The sequence below is a fragment of the Bombus affinis genome, chromosome 2 (assembly GCF_024516045.1).
Source record: "Bombus affinis isolate iyBomAffi1 chromosome 2, iyBomAffi1.2, whole genome shotgun sequence".
Classification (NCBI taxonomy): domain Eukaryota; kingdom Metazoa; phylum Arthropoda; class Insecta; order Hymenoptera; family Apidae; genus Bombus; species Bombus affinis.
Genome location: NC_066345.1, coordinates 11830292 through 11847877, shown reverse-complemented (window position 1 = coordinate 11847877; position 17586 = coordinate 11830292). Strand labels below are relative to the sequence as shown.

The following is a 17586-nucleotide window of genomic DNA, read 5'->3' as shown; positions in this document are numbered from 1 at the left end:
GCGCTCTCTTCTGTGCAAGTACATAGGCGAGCGCGCACGAGCGTACGAAAGCACCAAGTTATAAAAGCAAACGGACCGGCGTTGTCCAATCAGCGTTGATCGAGCGTGAAATCCCTCCTCTTCGACGAAATTAGACACCCACTTGGTGCTTCCAGCTTCACGATTCTTGGCTAAAATAACCAATGATAGTTTTTCCAATGGACCTCCTTTCAGCCGCCATTTATACAAAATCAACGTGGTCGCCGTCTAAACATCGTTCGCTTATCATCGTATTTCATCGAAGAGCGAGAAAGGACAAACTTTTCTAATTTCCCGATCTTCGCCTTTGTCGGAAACCAAACAAACGAGATTCACGAAAGTCTAAAAACTTGTTGAATCGTTAGCTTTGCCGCCGACGTACACGCTATATAACCGTTCGCCTTTTTCTCCTGATGTTTAGGCGAGTTATAACGTAACGAGCATCGCGCCGGCATGACGGTCAGTCCCTTTGAAATACGAATATCCCCTTTTCCATTCCGCGGTAAGATACTCCGCCCCGATACTCTATTACTCCCTAGTCAAAGGAGCGACAGAACCTGCTCACGGGAACCGCTTCTTTGGAAGTCGTTCAGTGTCGGCTTTCCACGGTCTCATTAACAGCGGGCCACTTTTATTAACCGCGGAAAAGAAAGGGGGATGCTCCTTGGTCCTCGTAGTCTCTCCTTCCAGAAAACTTCTCATACGTGCTTACTGTGGAGAGATTTTCTGCAAGAATGAAAGAAAGAAAGAGGAGCAACAGAGATCTTGTGGCAGACCGTGTAACGACTGCACACTGTGGAGTAACAAGCAAGAGATTCGCAGATCAACCAACGGATTGGTCCATAGGTGAGTGCGGTTTCGTATTCTCCGTAATATTTACAACTTCTCAACGTTGCGATAATTTTCGGATTCATCGTTCGAAGAATTCCGCGATCCACTCTGCCAGTCGTGGAAAGAAACATTCGCCTCGACTATAACGGTGGGAGCGAACATTTGTTTCCGTTAATCTCCGTATCTGTTGAACGATAAATCGCTTTGTTATTGACACGGAAAAATATACGCGGAAAAATCGCACGAAAGAAGAAAACAGAAGGTATCGAACGACGTACCTATGGGTCATAGCCGATAGGCGATTGTTACGAGATATAATATTCGATGTGAAACGAAAACCGCACGAACTTACGGACGAACCTATTATCGATTAAGGTAGACATTTAATAACGATTTAGTAATACACGGAAGGCGAATTGTTAATCGTGGTAAAGAGACTTAGAGCATAACTGGAATTAGAACAACGTCCAAAAATTTCGTTCTTCTAACTACGTACATCATCGTGCAGAGAATATACAGAATAATTTATCTCGGATGTAAAAGCTCCATCAAACAGTTACAGGTTCTAATATCAGAGGAGTGGACGGACATTGGCCGTGAATAGGCGTATAAATTTCCACGGCAAATACACGTCAGCGGTTTTTCAACGAACATGAAGACCCAAGCGTGAGATAAAGGTGTTCCTGGTCGTTGTGTCCGGTTGCGATTCCTTGCCGTTTAAAATACGGCGAGTTCTGGTAGCGAGCGTTTTGCTTCGCGCGGCACGCCGTGCTCGCGAACTCCGTCGCGCTCGATTACGAGCTACGCCATGACGAAGATACGCTAATAAATTAACGGGTAAATAAACCCTCCGCGAGAGAACAGGCCGCGCCGCGTATCTGTCTCGCTTAGAATAGAATAGAATGTATTAGAGGAGCACGGGCACGATTAATGGGCCGAGATTTCGCGCAAGTGGAAAGGCGCAGCGTCAACCTCGAGTCGCGCGATTTCCCGAGAACGAGCTGAGGTAAACACGGTGATGGAATAACTTTTCCGTACTTCGAGAAACGTACAATTTTTCCGTACAGTCGAACCACCGCCAAACCCTGTGACGAGTCCACTGCGCGCCTTTTACGTGTCATGCTCGTCAGCTCGTAATGTCCACTCTTAGAAGAAGAATAACTCACGGTATTCGGTTTGCTGATGGAGTGTTAAATGGTCTTATAGACTATCTTCGAATCATTGAGAATTTCAAAATCTTACTTTTAATCGCATTGCGTTAAATACCAACGATGCAAACTAATACTTGAATAGTAACTGTAATGTAATATTGTATATTCCAATGGGGGTTTCCCCGCAAATAAATCGCAATTAACCCTTTGAGTGCTGTGGGCGCATATAGGTGTCTGGCGAAAGCTATCGGTGTGGACTGAGGACAGATACATGCGCTTTCTGTAAGTGCCCGGCATGGGCTAAGGACGCATGTATGGGTTTTTCAATTTTTCCGAACACCTACGCAGAAGTGATACTATTACGTTTGTGTGAAATAAATATAAATGCATTCCTTACGGCAGTAAACAAATGCCAATAGTGCCTCGTTATTGTCGAAGTGGTCACCGCTTGTAAGAAAACTCTACATCTGGTTTAATTAGTTTTCTCAAGCACTGAATTTTTCACACACAACTAAATTATTAACTTGTGTTATATTTACTAAATTTAGTTTTCTAGTTTATTACCCAAATTCTAGTTAACTGTAAATTTCAATGTTTATAATAAATAATTAAAAATTACTAAGAAATAACGCTCTCGAATCATTTAATCTCGTGCAAAAGAATTACTATAACTTATTGCGATTTGCGCTTTCAATAGTCAATCGGCAGAGTTCAGTCTAACGAAAAAGTATTCCGTCCACAGCGATCGTCGGCGCTAGACGCACTCAAAGGGTTAAATTAAATAAGATTAGATTTCAACGAGTCGTTCCTATCACATGCTCTTTCACCTTCTCGAAGATCTTGGTAGAATAATATCTCCGATCATCTACTATCATCAGGATTCCCGATCTCTGCTTCCTCTTGTTCCATCTTCTCTTATCCCGACGACGATGAAGTCTTTTTCTCGATAGGAAATAGGATCGAGGGAAAGGAGTAGAAGGAAACGCGGTAATTAAGAAAACGTCACCATTCCCGTGGTCCAGCGTGGTTCCTCTCGTCTGGAGGCGAGTGTTTGGCGCGTTTTCCATTCGGTGTACAAATAGCTCGCAGACCCCTAGCCCCTGTCGGCTCCTCTCATGTCTCCGCGACGCGTCGCGTCGCACGCTTCATGCCTCTGCGCTATCCGATGTCGAGCGTCGCCGCTCCAACTTTTAATCTGTTCCCTTTTTTCGCTTCCGTGAACGAACGACGGCTGACGTGCGAGGCAATCTCGCGTATTTACCTCGTCTAGTCTTCAAAGCGGTTTTTACAATTATTTATCAGCTGGTAAAATGGTGGAACCAAGAGAGGATCGTATTCTATCTGCGTGGTAAAAACAGAATCTTCTTTCACCTTGTTGCGAACCTGCTCCATCCAATTTTAACGAGATAAATACTCCAACTACGAAACTACGAAGATTGTAAGAACGTTGGTCGACTCATCCGAAGCAAAGGTCTCGTCGTTCTTCTTTGATTCTTCGGAAATTGGAATTGTTTTCCTTTAGACCAAAGAGTAACATCTTGCGCGTCTTCGAAAGATTTAACGAACAAGCTTGGCTACTGTCTCCTCCAGCGGGTCAATGATCATTTTTATTCGTATTCGTTTACAGAGTAGCTTTGATTGAACTCGATCTTACTTAGAGTAATTTCATTTAAACGATATTTTAATGTAAATATTTTGTAAAGAGGTTACCACTTACTGTCCAAAGGAGTTATTTTGCCGAAGTGCAAAAGGAGGATGGAACGACGGCGCACAGACGCATTAGCCATATTCCGAGGTTGCATGGCGGAACGCCCCTTTCATGCCATCCCCTCCTACCTTTGAATATCACAGGAAAGATAGAATGTCCCGTAGAATTCACCGACAAAGATTCGGGATTACGTTCTGGGCGTAAATTAGTTAACGAATTACAGCGCTTAATCTTCGCTTCTTTATGAACTGCACCTCTTCTCATCGCTGAATCGTGCATCATCTTCCGAGGTGTTCAGGTTCGATTAAATGGAAATTAATGAACTTTGAAATATCCTTCGTTGGAATATTTACTGGAAAATTAATTTAATCTGAAAAAATTTAATCATAATTTAGTTAATTTACAAAATACGCCGAAAGAAAATATATGGGTACCATAATTGTTCGAAAAATGCAATAGAAATAATTAGGCAAGTACTTTGAAGACGATTATTTCACCTAGATTCAGGCAAATTTGAACGGTTTAAAAGTTATTAATAGTTACATTGTAGATTCGATCAATAGGAAAATTTTAATCGAATATGTAACGCAACTTAACTGAAAACGAAATGGGCATGTACATAGAAGGATCTCGTTCATTTTTAGTTTATTTAAAAATACATGTAATTCCAAAATTTGTTTATTTCTTATTTAATAAAAACAAAAGAAAAATTATCTCTTAAGATAATAAATTCAAATTCATTTTATGTAACAGGTATCTATTAATATTGCTATGGAAAAAAGTTATCCACTTTTTAACCGTCGTAATTAATGTGTATCGTACATATGGTGTGTAGAACAACAACAACAAAAAAAAAAAAAAAAAAAAAAAAAAAATAAAAAGAAAAGTAAAGGGAGGAAACACAAATATACAAATTTTCGTAAGTATTTGAACTATACTATGTTACCAACAGATATCCTCGAAATTGGAATTTATATTTTATTCTACGATACACGTAAAGCATTAAATCATTTATTCAATGATTCTCTTCTTCACATACGTATTAAAAGACAGATGCTGATACGAAGAAAACAATGAGCGGACTATTTTACATAATGTTTCCCAAACTATAAATGTATCGATTCAATTTGAACGACTGTTTATCGACATTTATCCACTTATTTCTCAAAGTTTTTGTCCTACTTACAAGATGGTAATTACTTAAATAATATTCTACAACAGCCATGATACAAATATATAACATTTAAAAAATATTGGTTCCAATGAAATGCAACTATATCCCCGATCATAGTGTTTCTTCTTACATCTAAGAAAAATCTGAATAACGTTTGCTACTTGACATTTGGATGATGACAAAATGAGCATGTAATTCAATGAAGGGAATGAATTTATATCTATATGATGACAAGTAAAAAGTGAAATGTTTTCTTTGAAAATTGTAAAATTCATTCATACATGTAAAGTGTTGTGTAAGAAAAACATCTTCTCCTTCGTTGGACCATTCAATGTACGTAATATGTACAATTATTGTAAGTACATTTAATACTAGCCATTATTTTCATCTTTTGCTTCATCTACCTTTACTTCCTCCTTCTTTTCAATATCATTCGTGTTTTCGTAATTTTCATCCTTGTCGGATTTCATGGAAACATCAGCCGGTTCGTTATTCTCTGATTCTAAGTTCTTCTCTGGATTTGGATCGCGATTTTCTTCTCCTTCTTCCGTCGACTGTGGAACTTCCGCTGTTGTATTTAATGTTGCGGATCCATCAAAATTTTGTTGATGTTTCCCAAGACCTACTTGCACTTCTATAAGTTCCAGCTCTTCGACCAATGCCTTCTCCCTTCTTTCGATCTCCTCTGTAATATGAAACAAACGCATATTATAATTCCTTTTATTTAAAATTTATACTTAACGCTCTTTATCGAAGTGCGTACCATGAAGTTCTTTCGCAGATTGCGTTAATAGAATATCAGTTTGTGGATGTTTACGCTTTGGTACGTAATAAATAGGAGGTTGGGCACGCGTTTTTATAAACGAAGCAAGTGGTAATTGCGCCGCGCGCCAATCTTGAAATTGTCGGCTGCGCGCCAATTTTGCCTCTAGTGCTCGGACTTCTGCTAGTTGCCGTTTACGCGATAAGAATAATTGTTGTCTTTCTCGTCGTAATTCTTCCTTTTCTCTTCTTCTGGCTTCTTCTACTCTTGCCTCTACTTCTGCTTTTTTATCTTCCTACAAAATATTGTTATCTTCAGAAATATGAAAAAAAATTCTTTCTCGTATCAAGTGAAGAAATATACCTTTGCTTTCAGTTTAGTTTCTTCTTGCCGAAATTTCTGTAATGTTCCTAAAAGGGCACCAAACATTCGTTTATTCCTTTGCCTGCTACGTTCATCTATTCTTTCCCGTCTAATAACTTCCTGTCTAGATGGAATCTCTCTCGGTGTTGCTATCACTCTCGAAGACACTGCTGGCTAAAATACCCATTCAATAATAATACTTAAAACAATATATCGGTAAGAATGAGCAAATTGTTATAGAATTCTACCTTAATAACATTATCATCTTCATCAGCACTATCGTCATTATTAGAAGGAACACGTGCACTTAACCGACTGAAAACTGTTTTTGGTTCACCATTTGAACCTTGCCATCTCCTTTTTCCACCAGGTAGTTCATTGTTGACAAAATCAGAAACAACACGCCTTCTATCCTCTTGCAATGGTCTCTTTTGTGATAATCTATTGAAATTATAAATGCAAAAGAATATTTCAATAAATATACACATAGTCTTCCTTTCCTATTTTAATAAGGTTACATAGTTAAGTGAACATAGTATACGGTTACATAGTATAAGGAACGAATATTTATCACTATCAAGTTTGGTAATTATGTATCGTGCACTTAAGCAAATAAAGCTCTCATTACAACATTACTACGATACGTCAATAAATACGATGAGATCACGTATAATTTAATAAAGTGGAAATTATCGAAATGAAATAGGTTATGTTTGTAGACAACAGTGTTTCATTCAAAGATTATTGAACTATTGGGCAAGATGTATATTTTATGAAATGGCATTTTGCTATGATGGTTTAAGGGTGTTTGGAAATAAATTATTCAGAATTTAACCTGGGTGGTGGTTGTAACGGTCCGTTTTCTCCATCAGGCAGATCCCGGCCCAAAATTTTTCGAATACTTCGATCGAGTCCCCGAAGACCATCTCGAGCGGCTTCTAATTGCGCTTCTAACCTTTCGGCACCCCAGGCCTCTTGTGTATCTAATTTTCTCATTTATTTATATCTCTGTACGTTCACTTAAATTGCGAAGTCAATTTACTTAACGATTGTTGTCGAACCGCATTACTGTCGTGGAGCCACCTACAATTTCGTTCCTTTTTCCAAATCGATAAGTCTCGGGATTTTTCTTTGAGCTTGTAGATCATACCTCTAGTAAATTTCTCATAATGCTAACTTAATATATTATAATTGGCTGAATTTATATATAAAAAGCCTAATCTTTAGGATATTTAAAAATTTGTTGTAAATGTTTAGAGTAAAAAAAGAAATAAAAGAAATGATGAGATTGAGTTTTGAAAGATGGCTTTTAACTAAAATTGCAATATCATATATACTTACATATGTATTACTTGAAAATATGGATTAATTAATTTAAAGAAATGTAAAAGTATATTGTATACAAAAACAAGTATAATTTTTATTGTTATTCAACTTACATTTTATGTATTTTTATTAGAAATATTCTCTTATTCTCTCTCTTATTACACACATATCTATAGACCAATAGATCTATTGGCGGGCAAATTACAACCTGTACACACATGCCTCGAGTATCACAGTGCCTTGTTAAATAATAACTGATAATATCTGTTTTTCTTATATTAATTGGTGACATATTGTGTATAATTAAAGCTACTTATAGTTTACGTAATTGATTATCGTACAAAATGACAAGTTTACAAAATACAGGGAAATTTCGACCGTTTAAGGAAAATACAGGGAATAATCAAAGTCAAGAAGGAAATGCATCAGGGTAATTAAATTGTAATATAAAGTGTATTATGGATTACTATTTTTGTAATTTATTCACTCTTTTTACATTTCTTTAGAGAGATTTCAGGTGGCAACAGGGTAAATGAAGTTAATGAAAATATAAGAATCGATGGTTTATATGGTTTTCATAGAGTAACTGATATGAAGGAAAGAATAGGATTTCTTATCAATATGCATGCAGTAAGTATAAAAATCATATAAAATATTATGAATTGCTTTGTATTTGTTCTTTAAATTATTTTACTTTTTTATAGACAGAAATTATGGAAAATGATAAAAGATTAATGAGTGGTGTGGACTATTATTTTTTAGAAGAAGACTGTACTAGATTTAAAATTTCGTATCCTTATAATCCATATTTTTATATTTTATGCAAAAAGGATACATATGAGGAAGTTTCTACTGGTTTAAATAAAAAATATAATAATTTAATACATAAAGTACAGACTATTTATAAAGAAGATCTTGATTTGGTATGATAAAATTAAAAGTAGATATAAAAGATGTTAGAATTAATAATTCTCTATCGTCTCTTTTTAGTCAAATCACCTCATTGGTTTAAAGCAGAAATATTTAAAAATTTCTTTTATTAATACTGTGGACTTGAATAAAGTCAGGCGTGGTATTATGAAAGCTGTAAAATTAAATAAGGAACGTGAAAAACATAATACCTATTATTCAAACATGTTATCAGATGTATTAAATACAGAACAGAGTACGGGAGATATTAAGAAGCAAACCATAGATTTTATGGATAATATTCTTGATATCAGGTAATATACTTTCACTTATATGTTGAGTATAATATTTATGTTAACGGTGTGCATATATTTCTACAGAGAATACGATGTACCACATCATGTTCGTGTCTCCATAGACATGAAAATTTGTTGTGGTAACTGGTATTCTGTGAAAACAAGAGGAAATGATGTACCAATAATTACAAAGAGAGATGATCTTATTGAACCACCTGATCCAATTGTTTTGGCATATGATATTGAAACTACAAAACTTCCTCTGAAATTTCCAGATGCTGATACTGACCAAATTATGATGATCTCATATATGATTGATGGACAGGTGAAAAATGTCTTATTTTAATACTTACTTGATGCTTTAAGTATATTTTATACATATTTACATTTTCAGGGGTATTTAATAACAAATAGAGAAATAATTGCAAATGATATCGAAAATTTTGAGTATACCCCAAAACCGGAGTTTGAGGGATTTTTTACAGTTTTCAACGAACCTAATGAAAAGGCCACAATAAAAAGATTTTTCGATCACATAAATGATATTCGACCACATATATTCGTAACATACAACGGTGATTTTTTCGATTGGCCATTTGTAGAGACTAGAGCAGCTTTTCATAACATGGATATGAAAGACAGAATTGGTTTTTCGAAAAATCGTGATGGAGTTTACAGCAGTAGACCAGCCATGCATATGGACTGTTTATGGTACTGCAATATATAAAACTAAATTTATTGAAACTATCATAAAGAATTGCAAAAAGAACGATTGCATAAAGAGCTTTTTCTAATATATAATTTTCATTGCAGTTGGGTCAGGCGCGATTCGTATCTTCCTGTAGGTTCTCAGAATTTAAAAGCTGTAGCAAAGGCAAAGCTTAGATATAATCCAGTGGAACTGGATCCCGAAGATATGTGTAGATTGGCGTCTGAGGATCCAGAGACTCTCGCAAATTATTCAGTTTCTGATGCGGTTGCAACGTATTATCTTTACTATAAATATGTTCATCCTTTCATATTTGCTCTGTGTACCATTATTCCTATGGAACCAGATGAAGTAAGTTATATAGCAAGCTATAGTAAAGATGATATAAATTATATTTCTTCATTTACAGGTACTCAGAAAAGGATCTGGTACATTATGCGAATCTCTTTTAATGGTGCAAGCTTTTCAAGCTAACATTATATTTCCTAACAAGCAGGAGCAGGAATTCAACAAATTTACAAAAGATGGTCATTTATTGGACCAAGAAACGTATGTTGGAGGACATGTTGAAGCTTTAGAATCTGGTGTTTTCAGAGCCGATATTCCTTGTCGTTTTAAAATAGTACCAAGTGCAGTAGAAGAATTAATAAATGGCGTTGAATCTGCATTAAAGCATGCTATACAAGAAGAAGAAAAAGTGCCCATAGAAATGGTTACAAATTTTGAGGAAGTGGTTGAAGAAATTACAATGAAATTGAAAGGTTTAAGAAATCAACCATTGAGATTAGAGAACCCCGTAATATATCACTTAGATGTCGGTGCTATGTATCCAAATATTATTTTAACCAATCGTCTTCAACCATCCGCGATGGTCGATGAAACTGTATGTGCTGCATGCAATTATAATAAACCAGGAGCACTTTGCCAAAGAAAAATGGAGTGGATGTGGAGAGGAGAATATTGTAAGACAACAAAATGCGTAAATAATATTTGAATAATGTAATAAAATTTAGTCTTACATACAAACATATATTTTTACTTGATTTCAGTCACTGCAACTTTAAGTGAATATCAACGAATGCAGCAACAACTTGAAAATGAAAAATTTCCACCGCAATTCCCAGGCGGAGCTCGTAGAGCATATCATGAATTATCTAAAGAGGAACAAGTATCGTATGAGAAGAAACGACTCACAGAGTACTGTAAGAAAGCTTATAAGAAAGTTAAGATTACTAGCATGGAAGAAAGAACACAAACGATTTGCCAAAAAGAGAATTCATTTTATGTTGACACTGTACGAGCGTTTAGAGATAGGAGATATGAATACAAGGCGCTTACTAAGGTAGCTAAACAAGAGGTGGCGGCAGCCGTAGCAAAAGGAGATGCTGCTGATATTAAGTCTGCTAAAAATCGAGAAGTACTATATGATTCATTACAACTGGCACACAAATGTATCTTAAATTCCTTCTATGGATACGTTATGAGAAAAGGGTATGTATGTTTATCTTTTCTTATATTTAAAATTATTAATACGATGTTTGGTATGTTAGGTCTCGATGGTTTAGTATGGAGATGGGTGGCATAGTATGTTACACGGGAGCACACATTATTATGAGAGCTAGAGAAATTATCGAACAAGTTGGTCGACCTTTAGAGTTAGATACGGATGGAATCTGGTGCGTTCTACCAGCATCTTTTCCTGATAATGTTGTTGTTTATACTACTCACCCAAAGAAAAAAAAATTGGTAGTATCATATCCGAATGCTGTTCTTAATTTTATGGTGAAGGTAAATCAGAATCGCAACAACATTTTTTTATTAACTAGAGTTCTTTTTTTGTATCATTTTCATATTATTTATAGGATCAATTTACTAATGACGTATACCATGAACTCGTTGATCCTGAAAATCTTACGTATAAAATTAAGAGTGAAAACTCTATATTTTTTGAAGTGGATGGTCCTTATTTAGCTATGGTATTACCTGCAGCAAAAGAAGAAGGAAAAAGATTAAAAAAACGATACGCAGTCTTCAATTTCGACGGTTCTTTAGCTGAACTGAAAGGTTTTGAAGTAAAACGAAGAGGTGAACTTCAGCTAATAAAAGTTTTTCAGACGTCCGTATTCGAATCTTTCTTAAAAGGTAGCACATTAGAAGAGTGCTATGCGTCAGTAGCTAAAGATGCAGATTATTGGCTTGATATTCTTTATAGCAAAGTAAATATCCAATATTGTTGATTCTTTTACATGTAACATATTAATAACTAAATATATAAATCTTTATAGTGTGCAGATATGCCAGATTCGGAGTTATTTGAACTTATATCCGAAAACAAATCAATGTCACGAAAATTGGAGGAATATGGAAGTCAAAAGTCGACGTCTATTTCTACTGCTAAAAGATTAGCGGAATTTTTAGGTGATCAAATGATTAAAGATGCTGGCTTAGCATGTAAATACATTATTGCTAATAAACCTCAAGGCGCACCAGTTACAGAACGGTAGGGATGAAGTTTTGCTTCTGTATGAAGAAAATTATATGACAATAAAATTACATATTTCATTATACAATTAGGGCAATACCATTAGCAATATTTCAATCGGAACCTGCAATAAGAAAATACTATTTACGAAAATGGTTAAAAGATTCTAGTTTACAAAGCGACGACATACGGGATATTTTAGATTGGAGTTATTATATTGAAAGACTTGGAAGTGCTATTCAAAAAATTATTACAATTCCAGCAGCAATGCAAGGAGTATTTATCTTATTTATCTAGATATTTGAAACTTCCTAATTTAAATATAACAATAGGAGAATAATTCTTTTTTAGTTGTCCAATCCGGTTCCTAGAGTGAAACACCCGGACTGGTTGCATAAAAGAGTAATGGAAAAAAGTGCAACGCATAAACAAAAAAAGATTACTGATATGTTTACCATGATGCCTAAAGATAACGAAAAAAATGTTGGCGACCAAGATATAGAATCATCTGAAACATGCGATATAGAGGATATCGCCGGGAAACCCTCAACTTCTAAGCAGTCATTGCCAATTGTTAATAAAAGAAAACGACAGCTTCTAGAAAGAAACGAAGCAGAAAATGCAAATAGAAGTTGGAAAGAAGTTCTAGGTTCACCACCACCAATGGGAACAACAAAGGAAGAAAGATTAAAATGGTTGGAATTCCACAAACAGAAATGGGCTCATCAAGCGAAGCAAAGGGCTGAATATCAGAAGAGTAAGAAGAGTAAGCGTTCTAATAATGATGGAGATGAAGTTTCTTGGGGTGTTGCAAGAGATACCAATACATCTACATTGGGTGGCTTTTTCAAGCGAACTCAAAGAAAATTGCTTATGAATCCATGGCAAATTATTCAAGTAAGAAAAATGTTTTTTTTAACAACGATATTTAAAATTCAATAATTGTATTGAATGATTTAAATAATTAATTTATCGGTTTAGATATCACCAACAAACAAGCCTGGTTTATATCGATTATGGGTATTAGTCGATAAAGATTTACATCAATTGCGTCTTATAATACCTCGTATATTTTATGTAAATACTCGTAAACCTAAACCTAATCCAGAACCAGGTAAAAAAGTATCTTGGAAAGAAAGCAAGAAAGTTCTTCCACGATCTCGACCTATATATAATTTATATCAATATACTGTGCCGGAAACACAGTTTCAATTATACAGTCAGTGAGTTTCATTCTTTAAATTGTTTGATGATATTTTACATTCAATTATCTAAATTATCCTAATTTATCCATAGGGAGCTTTTAGAAGATATGAGTAGACCAGAAATTGAAGGAATTTATGAAACTCAAATGTCACTAGAGTTTAGAGCTATTCTTCAATTAGGATGCGTTTGTACAGTTGATCCTAAGGCAGCACGAACCATGGCAGATGGTGCAGATACATTTGCCCTAGATCAGTTAGAATACAAGAGTGTTGCTGTGCAATCATATCTTAAAAATGTAATGGTATTTTAACTTGTAATTTTTTTTTTTTGGTCTAAAAGAATATCTGTTTTATAATAAATTATAATAATGGATATTATAATATTATATTATATGTAATAATGGATATTAATATTTCAGCTTAATGAAACTAATTATATTTTCTTATATCATCATTGGAGTTCAAACCATCAAAGAGCTTTATGGGGACTGTTTTTAAATGCAACTAAAAGAGCTTATATATTTGTTTTGGATTCTGTTTCGTCAAATCAGATGCCTAATATGAACACGTTGTACATTCAAGAACGGGATACAGTGTATAATTTACAAAATCTGAGTTACGTTTTTACTAGTCTGTGAAAATGATTATAAAGTAATTTTTTTGCAGTATATCCACAAACGGGGAAGACAAAGTAAAATTTTTACCAGAGTCGATGCGATTCGAATTAAAATTTGAAACAAACTTTCAACAAGTCTGTCGTATTATACAAGCAGTTATAACTACATATAAAAACGAGGGACATGGTCCAACAGTATTTATTATTCAGACAGCTTTAGGTATATTTTATTTAGATTTATATGCAGATATTTTTCATTAAATTTTTGTCATTTATTTTATTTTTCTACTTTACGTTTTTACCTTAGATAAAACGACATTAGTAACTCACATGCCATTACTTAATGACTTTCCTCTAATTAGCACCTATGTACAAGATATTGAAACTTTATACAATACACTGGAGTGGCAGAAAGTTGGTGCAAAAACCATGTTACGTCATTACCTTAAGAGTCAGCAAATTTATGAATTAATGACAGAACAATGTAGATTCCTTCATGTGCCAATTGGAAATATTCCTGCGGATCCTATTGTTTTTGGTGCAGACTTATTTTTTGCAAGACATTTGCAAAAGAATAACTTTGTATTATGGTGTTCTCCAACAGAGAAACCAGACTTGGGTGGCAGCGAAAATGATGATAACAGGTTACATTTACGCTTAAACATACGCATAAATTTGAATTACTGCTATTATCTTAATATATACAATCAATTACAGATTGTTGACAGATTATGAAGAAAGTTTACATTCTGCTGCAAATAATGCCGGAACTTATTCTAGTGTTTGTATTGAATTGGAGATAGAAAGTTTAGCAGTAAATACATTATTACAGCATCACCATATTCACGATATTGATGGGACTAGTAATTTTGTTGCATTCCACACTCAACAACAGACATCTGTTCAAGTATATAATTTAGAAACGGAACGTGTTAGAAAGCGTATAAGAATATATTTATATGTAACTTAAATTTTTCCATAGGATATGGCAACACATGATGGCATGACAAATATAATTCCTAATTACGACGAAACTGTTCTTTGCAGTCCTGCTTTTAGAATATTGCGAAATATGGTAAACACATGGCTGCTAGATGTATCAGTTCATAAAAATATATTTGCAGATTATCAAATTATTCATTTTTACAGGTAAGCACGGACATCTCTATACCAGTGTTACACCTGTTCTTTTTTAATTCGTAAATTTATACTTCTTAGATGGTTACGTTCGCCCAGTTCTTTACTTTACGATCCTGCTTTGAAAAGAACTTTGCATACCTATATGAAAAAATTATTCGCACAGTTATTAGCAGAATTTAAAAATCTGGGATCCATAATTATTTTTGCCAATTTTAATAAAATCATCATTTGTACCAAGAAAAGGACAATGAGTGATGCATTAAACTATATGGAATTCGTTGTTCAAACAATACGCAATAAAGAACTATTCCACAGTATTGAAATAACTTTTGAACAGTGTTGGGAGTATTTAACATGGCTTGATGTAGTAAGTAAAATTTCAATTCTTTCGATATAATAATAAATGGCATACTTTAATATATAAAAACATTTGTATAAATTAACAGCATAATTATGGAGGTATAAAAGGAAAATTACCAAAAGATATGGAGAATACTACAGATACAAATAATGAAAATGCTGAAGATGAGAATGATGGTGAGGTAAGTATTTACTAAGGCATATAATTCTTTTTTTGTTTTCTATTTGTGATATTTTCATTGTATTTTCTCTGTTATTAAGCCTGAAATAGTCATGAACTGGAATTTAATGGAGTGTCTCCCCAAAGAAGCTGCATGTCAATCAAGCTTTACTGCTATAATAGCGGGATACTTCCATGCAATTTATCAGTTCATATTGGAACACGAATTGAATACTACTGTAAGGCCTAGGAACTTAAATAATTTAAGTCAATTATCACACAACTGCACAACTGCACAACTTGGATTAGGATCACTTGAGAATACTGCAGAATTTGCTAAAAAACTGATAAAGGGAGATATGTCCCAAAAACTATTCCAGTAAGTATAATTGTTTTACTTTATCATTATATGAAGAACTTAATTGACATATTTTATTCAATTATGTTATAGAATTGTACAGAAAATACATAAAAATCTCCCAGAAAAAACATTAACAATTGAAGAATGTCCAAACTTAGATTTAGATGGTAAAGACAGTAAGAAAATTAATCCAGCATTGGAGTTGATAAAATCAGTTTGTAAGGTATTTAAACACGAATACGAATATGTTAGGATTACTTTACGAGGAAAGTACATGAAAATTAATTTTAATATCAGGTTTTATCTCTGGATGCAGAAGTTGAAAACGAAGTATACTATTTGCGAACAAACATGTTAAAACTAATTAGAGTTGGCAGTTTCAGCGATCTAGTTGAGTGGAAAGATCCGTGCATTTCTTTAGTTGTGCCTGAAATTATTTGTAAAGTATGTAATCACACAAGGGACATCGATCTTTGCAAAGATAACTTTTGTACCATGGATCGGGATAGGTAATGCACAATGCACGCATAATGCATAAAGTGTGTATTCTAGTACATAATATTACTATTTGTACAGGTACATATGGAAATGTCCTCTTTGTAAAATGGACTATGACAATGATGAAATAGAGTTCCTTTTGATGGACATGTTAGATCATAAAAGTATGGCTTATATGTTGCAAGATTTACAATGTTGTAAATGTAACGAAATTAAGAGGGAAAATATGAACGAACTTTGTTCTTGTTCTGGTAATTTTAAAACTTTGATTCCTAAAAGTGAAATAGAGAAGTTTATGAAGATCTGTAAATCTGTGGCTATAAAATCTAATATGAAAACATTGTTAGAAATAATTCAGAATACAAAAGTTCTTGTAGATTCAAAATAATTTATATGTTTTTACTGTGATTATATCTAATTTAAGCAATATTAAGGAAAATAAAGTTTAACCTTATATTTATAGTTTTACATATACATATATTTCTACAACTATTTATCAAGTATAACAATTTTAATGTTCTAGTCTTATATATACTTGTAAAGAGTTACGTAATATATTCATTTTTCCACTACTGGAGCTGAAAGAAAAGATCTTTCATGTTTTATAATACTTTATAATTGTAAGACTTCCAACTCGTTTAATATAATATAAAATACTATACATACTCCTATTAATAATTTAAGTAATGAGCATACCTTCAAATTTAAATCTTGGGAAATCTTTTGGATCACCCTTTATATCATATTGTCTCCGAATTCTATCAAGCTCAGATTGCCTCTCTTTTTCAAGCTCAGGAGTAGCATCAACTAATTTTCCACCACTAAATTTATGGATTGATTTTAAGACATAAATTGATATTAGAACACTTGTGTTGAGATATTTTACTTTTACTTACGCGCTTTTTGCAGAATATTCGCGAATTTTGTCTAAGAAAAGTTGTTGTATAGGATCCGCAGCTTTTTGAAGTGCTGGTGCAAGAATACCAATGTTACGTTTGATAACTTTTGGTACACTTGTAATGATTCTTTGGGTAAGCATTTTTCCCTAACAAATCGAATATAAAATGCATATTTAATTATAGAAACTTTAAATGAAAAAATGATAAAATGATAAATGACAAGAAACAAAGTCAATAATGAAAATTGTTTAACATATAGATTCAAATTTCTAAATAAAGGAAATGCTATACAAGATTTCTCTTATGTAATATAGGTTACGTTTATTACATAAGATGTAATAAACAGAATAAAACATGATAAAAACTTGTCGAGATACAAAAAAGATATATAATACTGTTAAAAATCGTAATATGAATTTAAAGTACTATATCTTTACCTTTTTATTCGGACAGAACCTCCAAGGTACTTGTCGTTATTCGTTACCCTAGAATATATGTCAATATATAGAATGCACTCTCACTTATGTATGATAAGCTCCACCAACAGGCTATGTGATTGGTTAAAATTGCACAATATAATAAATTAAAGATATTAATATTTTAAAAATAAATCTATC

General features: G+C 33.7%; 3 protein-coding genes across 6 annotated transcripts; 1 reads left to right on the top strand and 2 right to left on the bottom strand.

Annotated features, from left to right (window-relative positions):
- Positions 1 to 3575: 3575 nt before the first annotated feature.
- Positions 3576 to 7194, bottom strand: LOC126928942 (pinin). 2 transcript variants are annotated; one of them, XM_050744873.1, is made up of 6 exons: positions 6844 to 7194; positions 6257 to 6449; positions 6009 to 6182; positions 5646 to 5940; positions 5287 to 5567; positions 3576 to 4078 (listed from the first exon to the last, which is right to left on the bottom strand). In XM_050744873.1, exons 1-6 carry the CDS (start codon positions 7002 to 7004, stop codon positions 4058 to 4060), a joined length of 1125 nt encoding a protein of 374 aa, XP_050600830.1. In that variant the 5' UTR covers positions 7005 to 7194; the 3' UTR covers positions 3576 to 4057. The 2 variants fall into 2 exon arrangements, with proteins under 2 accessions (XP_050600830.1, XP_050600829.1); XM_050744872.1 differs by lacking the exon at positions 3576 to 4078 and having other exon boundaries at positions 4337 to 5567; positions 6844 to 7190.
- Positions 7195 to 7444: 250 nt separating this feature from the next.
- On the top strand, positions 7445 to 16538 carry LOC126928901 (DNA polymerase epsilon catalytic subunit 1). 2 transcript variants are annotated; one of them, XM_050744757.1, is made up of 27 exons: positions 7449 to 7764; positions 7841 to 7964; positions 8039 to 8257; positions 8325 to 8557; positions 8624 to 8864; positions 8934 to 9250; positions 9353 to 9599; positions 9658 to 10210; positions 10298 to 10739; positions 10799 to 11036; positions 11111 to 11464; positions 11534 to 11748; positions 11823 to 12006; positions 12082 to 12627; positions 12712 to 12953; positions 13027 to 13231; positions 13355 to 13530; positions 13602 to 13771; positions 13859 to 14195; positions 14269 to 14458; positions 14534 to 14700; positions 14770 to 15058; positions 15138 to 15233; positions 15313 to 15590; positions 15663 to 15795; positions 15870 to 16081; positions 16149 to 16538. In XM_050744757.1, the coding sequence occupies exons 1-27, from the start codon at positions 7679 to 7681 to the stop codon at positions 16456 to 16458; spliced, it is 6804 nt and encodes a 2267-aa protein (XP_050600714.1). In that variant the 5' UTR covers positions 7449 to 7678; the 3' UTR covers positions 16459 to 16538. The 2 variants fall into 2 exon arrangements, with proteins under 2 accessions (XP_050600715.1, XP_050600714.1); XM_050744758.1 differs by lacking the exons at positions 15138 to 15233; positions 15313 to 15590; positions 15663 to 15795; positions 15870 to 16081; positions 16149 to 16538 and having other exon boundaries at positions 7445 to 7764; positions 14534 to 14626; positions 14770 to 15000.
- Positions 14649 to 17574, bottom strand: LOC126928970 (ATP synthase-coupling factor 6, mitochondrial). Of its 2 annotated transcripts, none has more exons than XM_050744931.1 (4): positions 17407 to 17574; positions 16967 to 17115; positions 16767 to 16891; positions 14649 to 14829 (listed from the first exon to the last, which is right to left on the bottom strand). In XM_050744931.1, exons 2-4 carry the CDS (start codon positions 17107 to 17109, stop codon positions 14792 to 14794), a joined length of 306 nt encoding a protein of 101 aa, XP_050600888.1. In that variant the 5' UTR covers positions 17110 to 17115; positions 17407 to 17574; the 3' UTR covers positions 14649 to 14791. The 2 variants fall into 2 exon arrangements, with proteins under 2 accessions (XP_050600888.1, XP_050600889.1); XM_050744932.1 differs by lacking the exon at positions 14649 to 14829 and adding an exon at positions 16510 to 16648.
- Positions 17575 to 17586: the final 12 nt, after the last annotated feature.

What these genes read in the sequence shown, in the direction of transcription:
- LOC126928942 (XM_050744872.1), bottom strand. Translation starts at nt 7,004, where the DNA reads ATGAGAAAATTAGATACACAAGAGGCCTGGGGTGCCGAAAGGTTAGAA. An exon ending in CCGTTACAACCACCACCCAG is followed by an intron (nt 6,450 to 6,843) that starts GTTAAATTCTGA and finishes TAATTTCAATAG; the next exon opens with ATTATCACAAAAGAGACCAT. An exon ending in AAGATGATAATGTTATTAAG is followed by an intron (nt 6,183 to 6,256) that starts GTAGAATTCTAT and finishes TGGGTATTTTAG; the next exon opens with CCAGCAGTGTCTTCGAGAGT.
- LOC126928970 (XM_050744931.1), bottom strand. Translation starts at nt 17,109, where the DNA reads ATGCTTACCCAAAGAATCATTACAAGTGTACCAAAAGTTATCAAACGT. An exon ending in GAATATTCTGCAAAAAGCGC is followed by an intron (nt 16,892 to 16,966) that starts GTAAGTAAAAGT and finishes CCATAAATTTAG; the next exon opens with TGGTGGAAAATTAGTTGATG. An exon ending in CCCAAGATTTAAATTTGAAG is followed by an intron (nt 14,830 to 16,766) that starts GTATGCTCATTA and finishes TTTTTCATATAG; the next exon opens with GTATGCAAAGTTCTTTTCAA.
- LOC126928901 (XM_050744757.1), top strand. Translation starts at nt 7,679, where the DNA reads ATGACAAGTTTACAAAATACAGGGAAATTTCGACCGTTTAAGGAAAAT. An exon ending in TGCAATCATATCTTAAAAAT is followed by an intron (nt 13,232 to 13,354) that starts GTAATGGTATTT and finishes TTAATATTTCAG; the next exon opens with CTTAATGAAACTAATTATAT. An exon ending in ATGTCCCAAAAACTATTCCA is followed by an intron (nt 15,591 to 15,662) that starts GTAAGTATAATT and finishes ATTATGTTATAG; the next exon opens with AATTGTACAGAAAATACATA.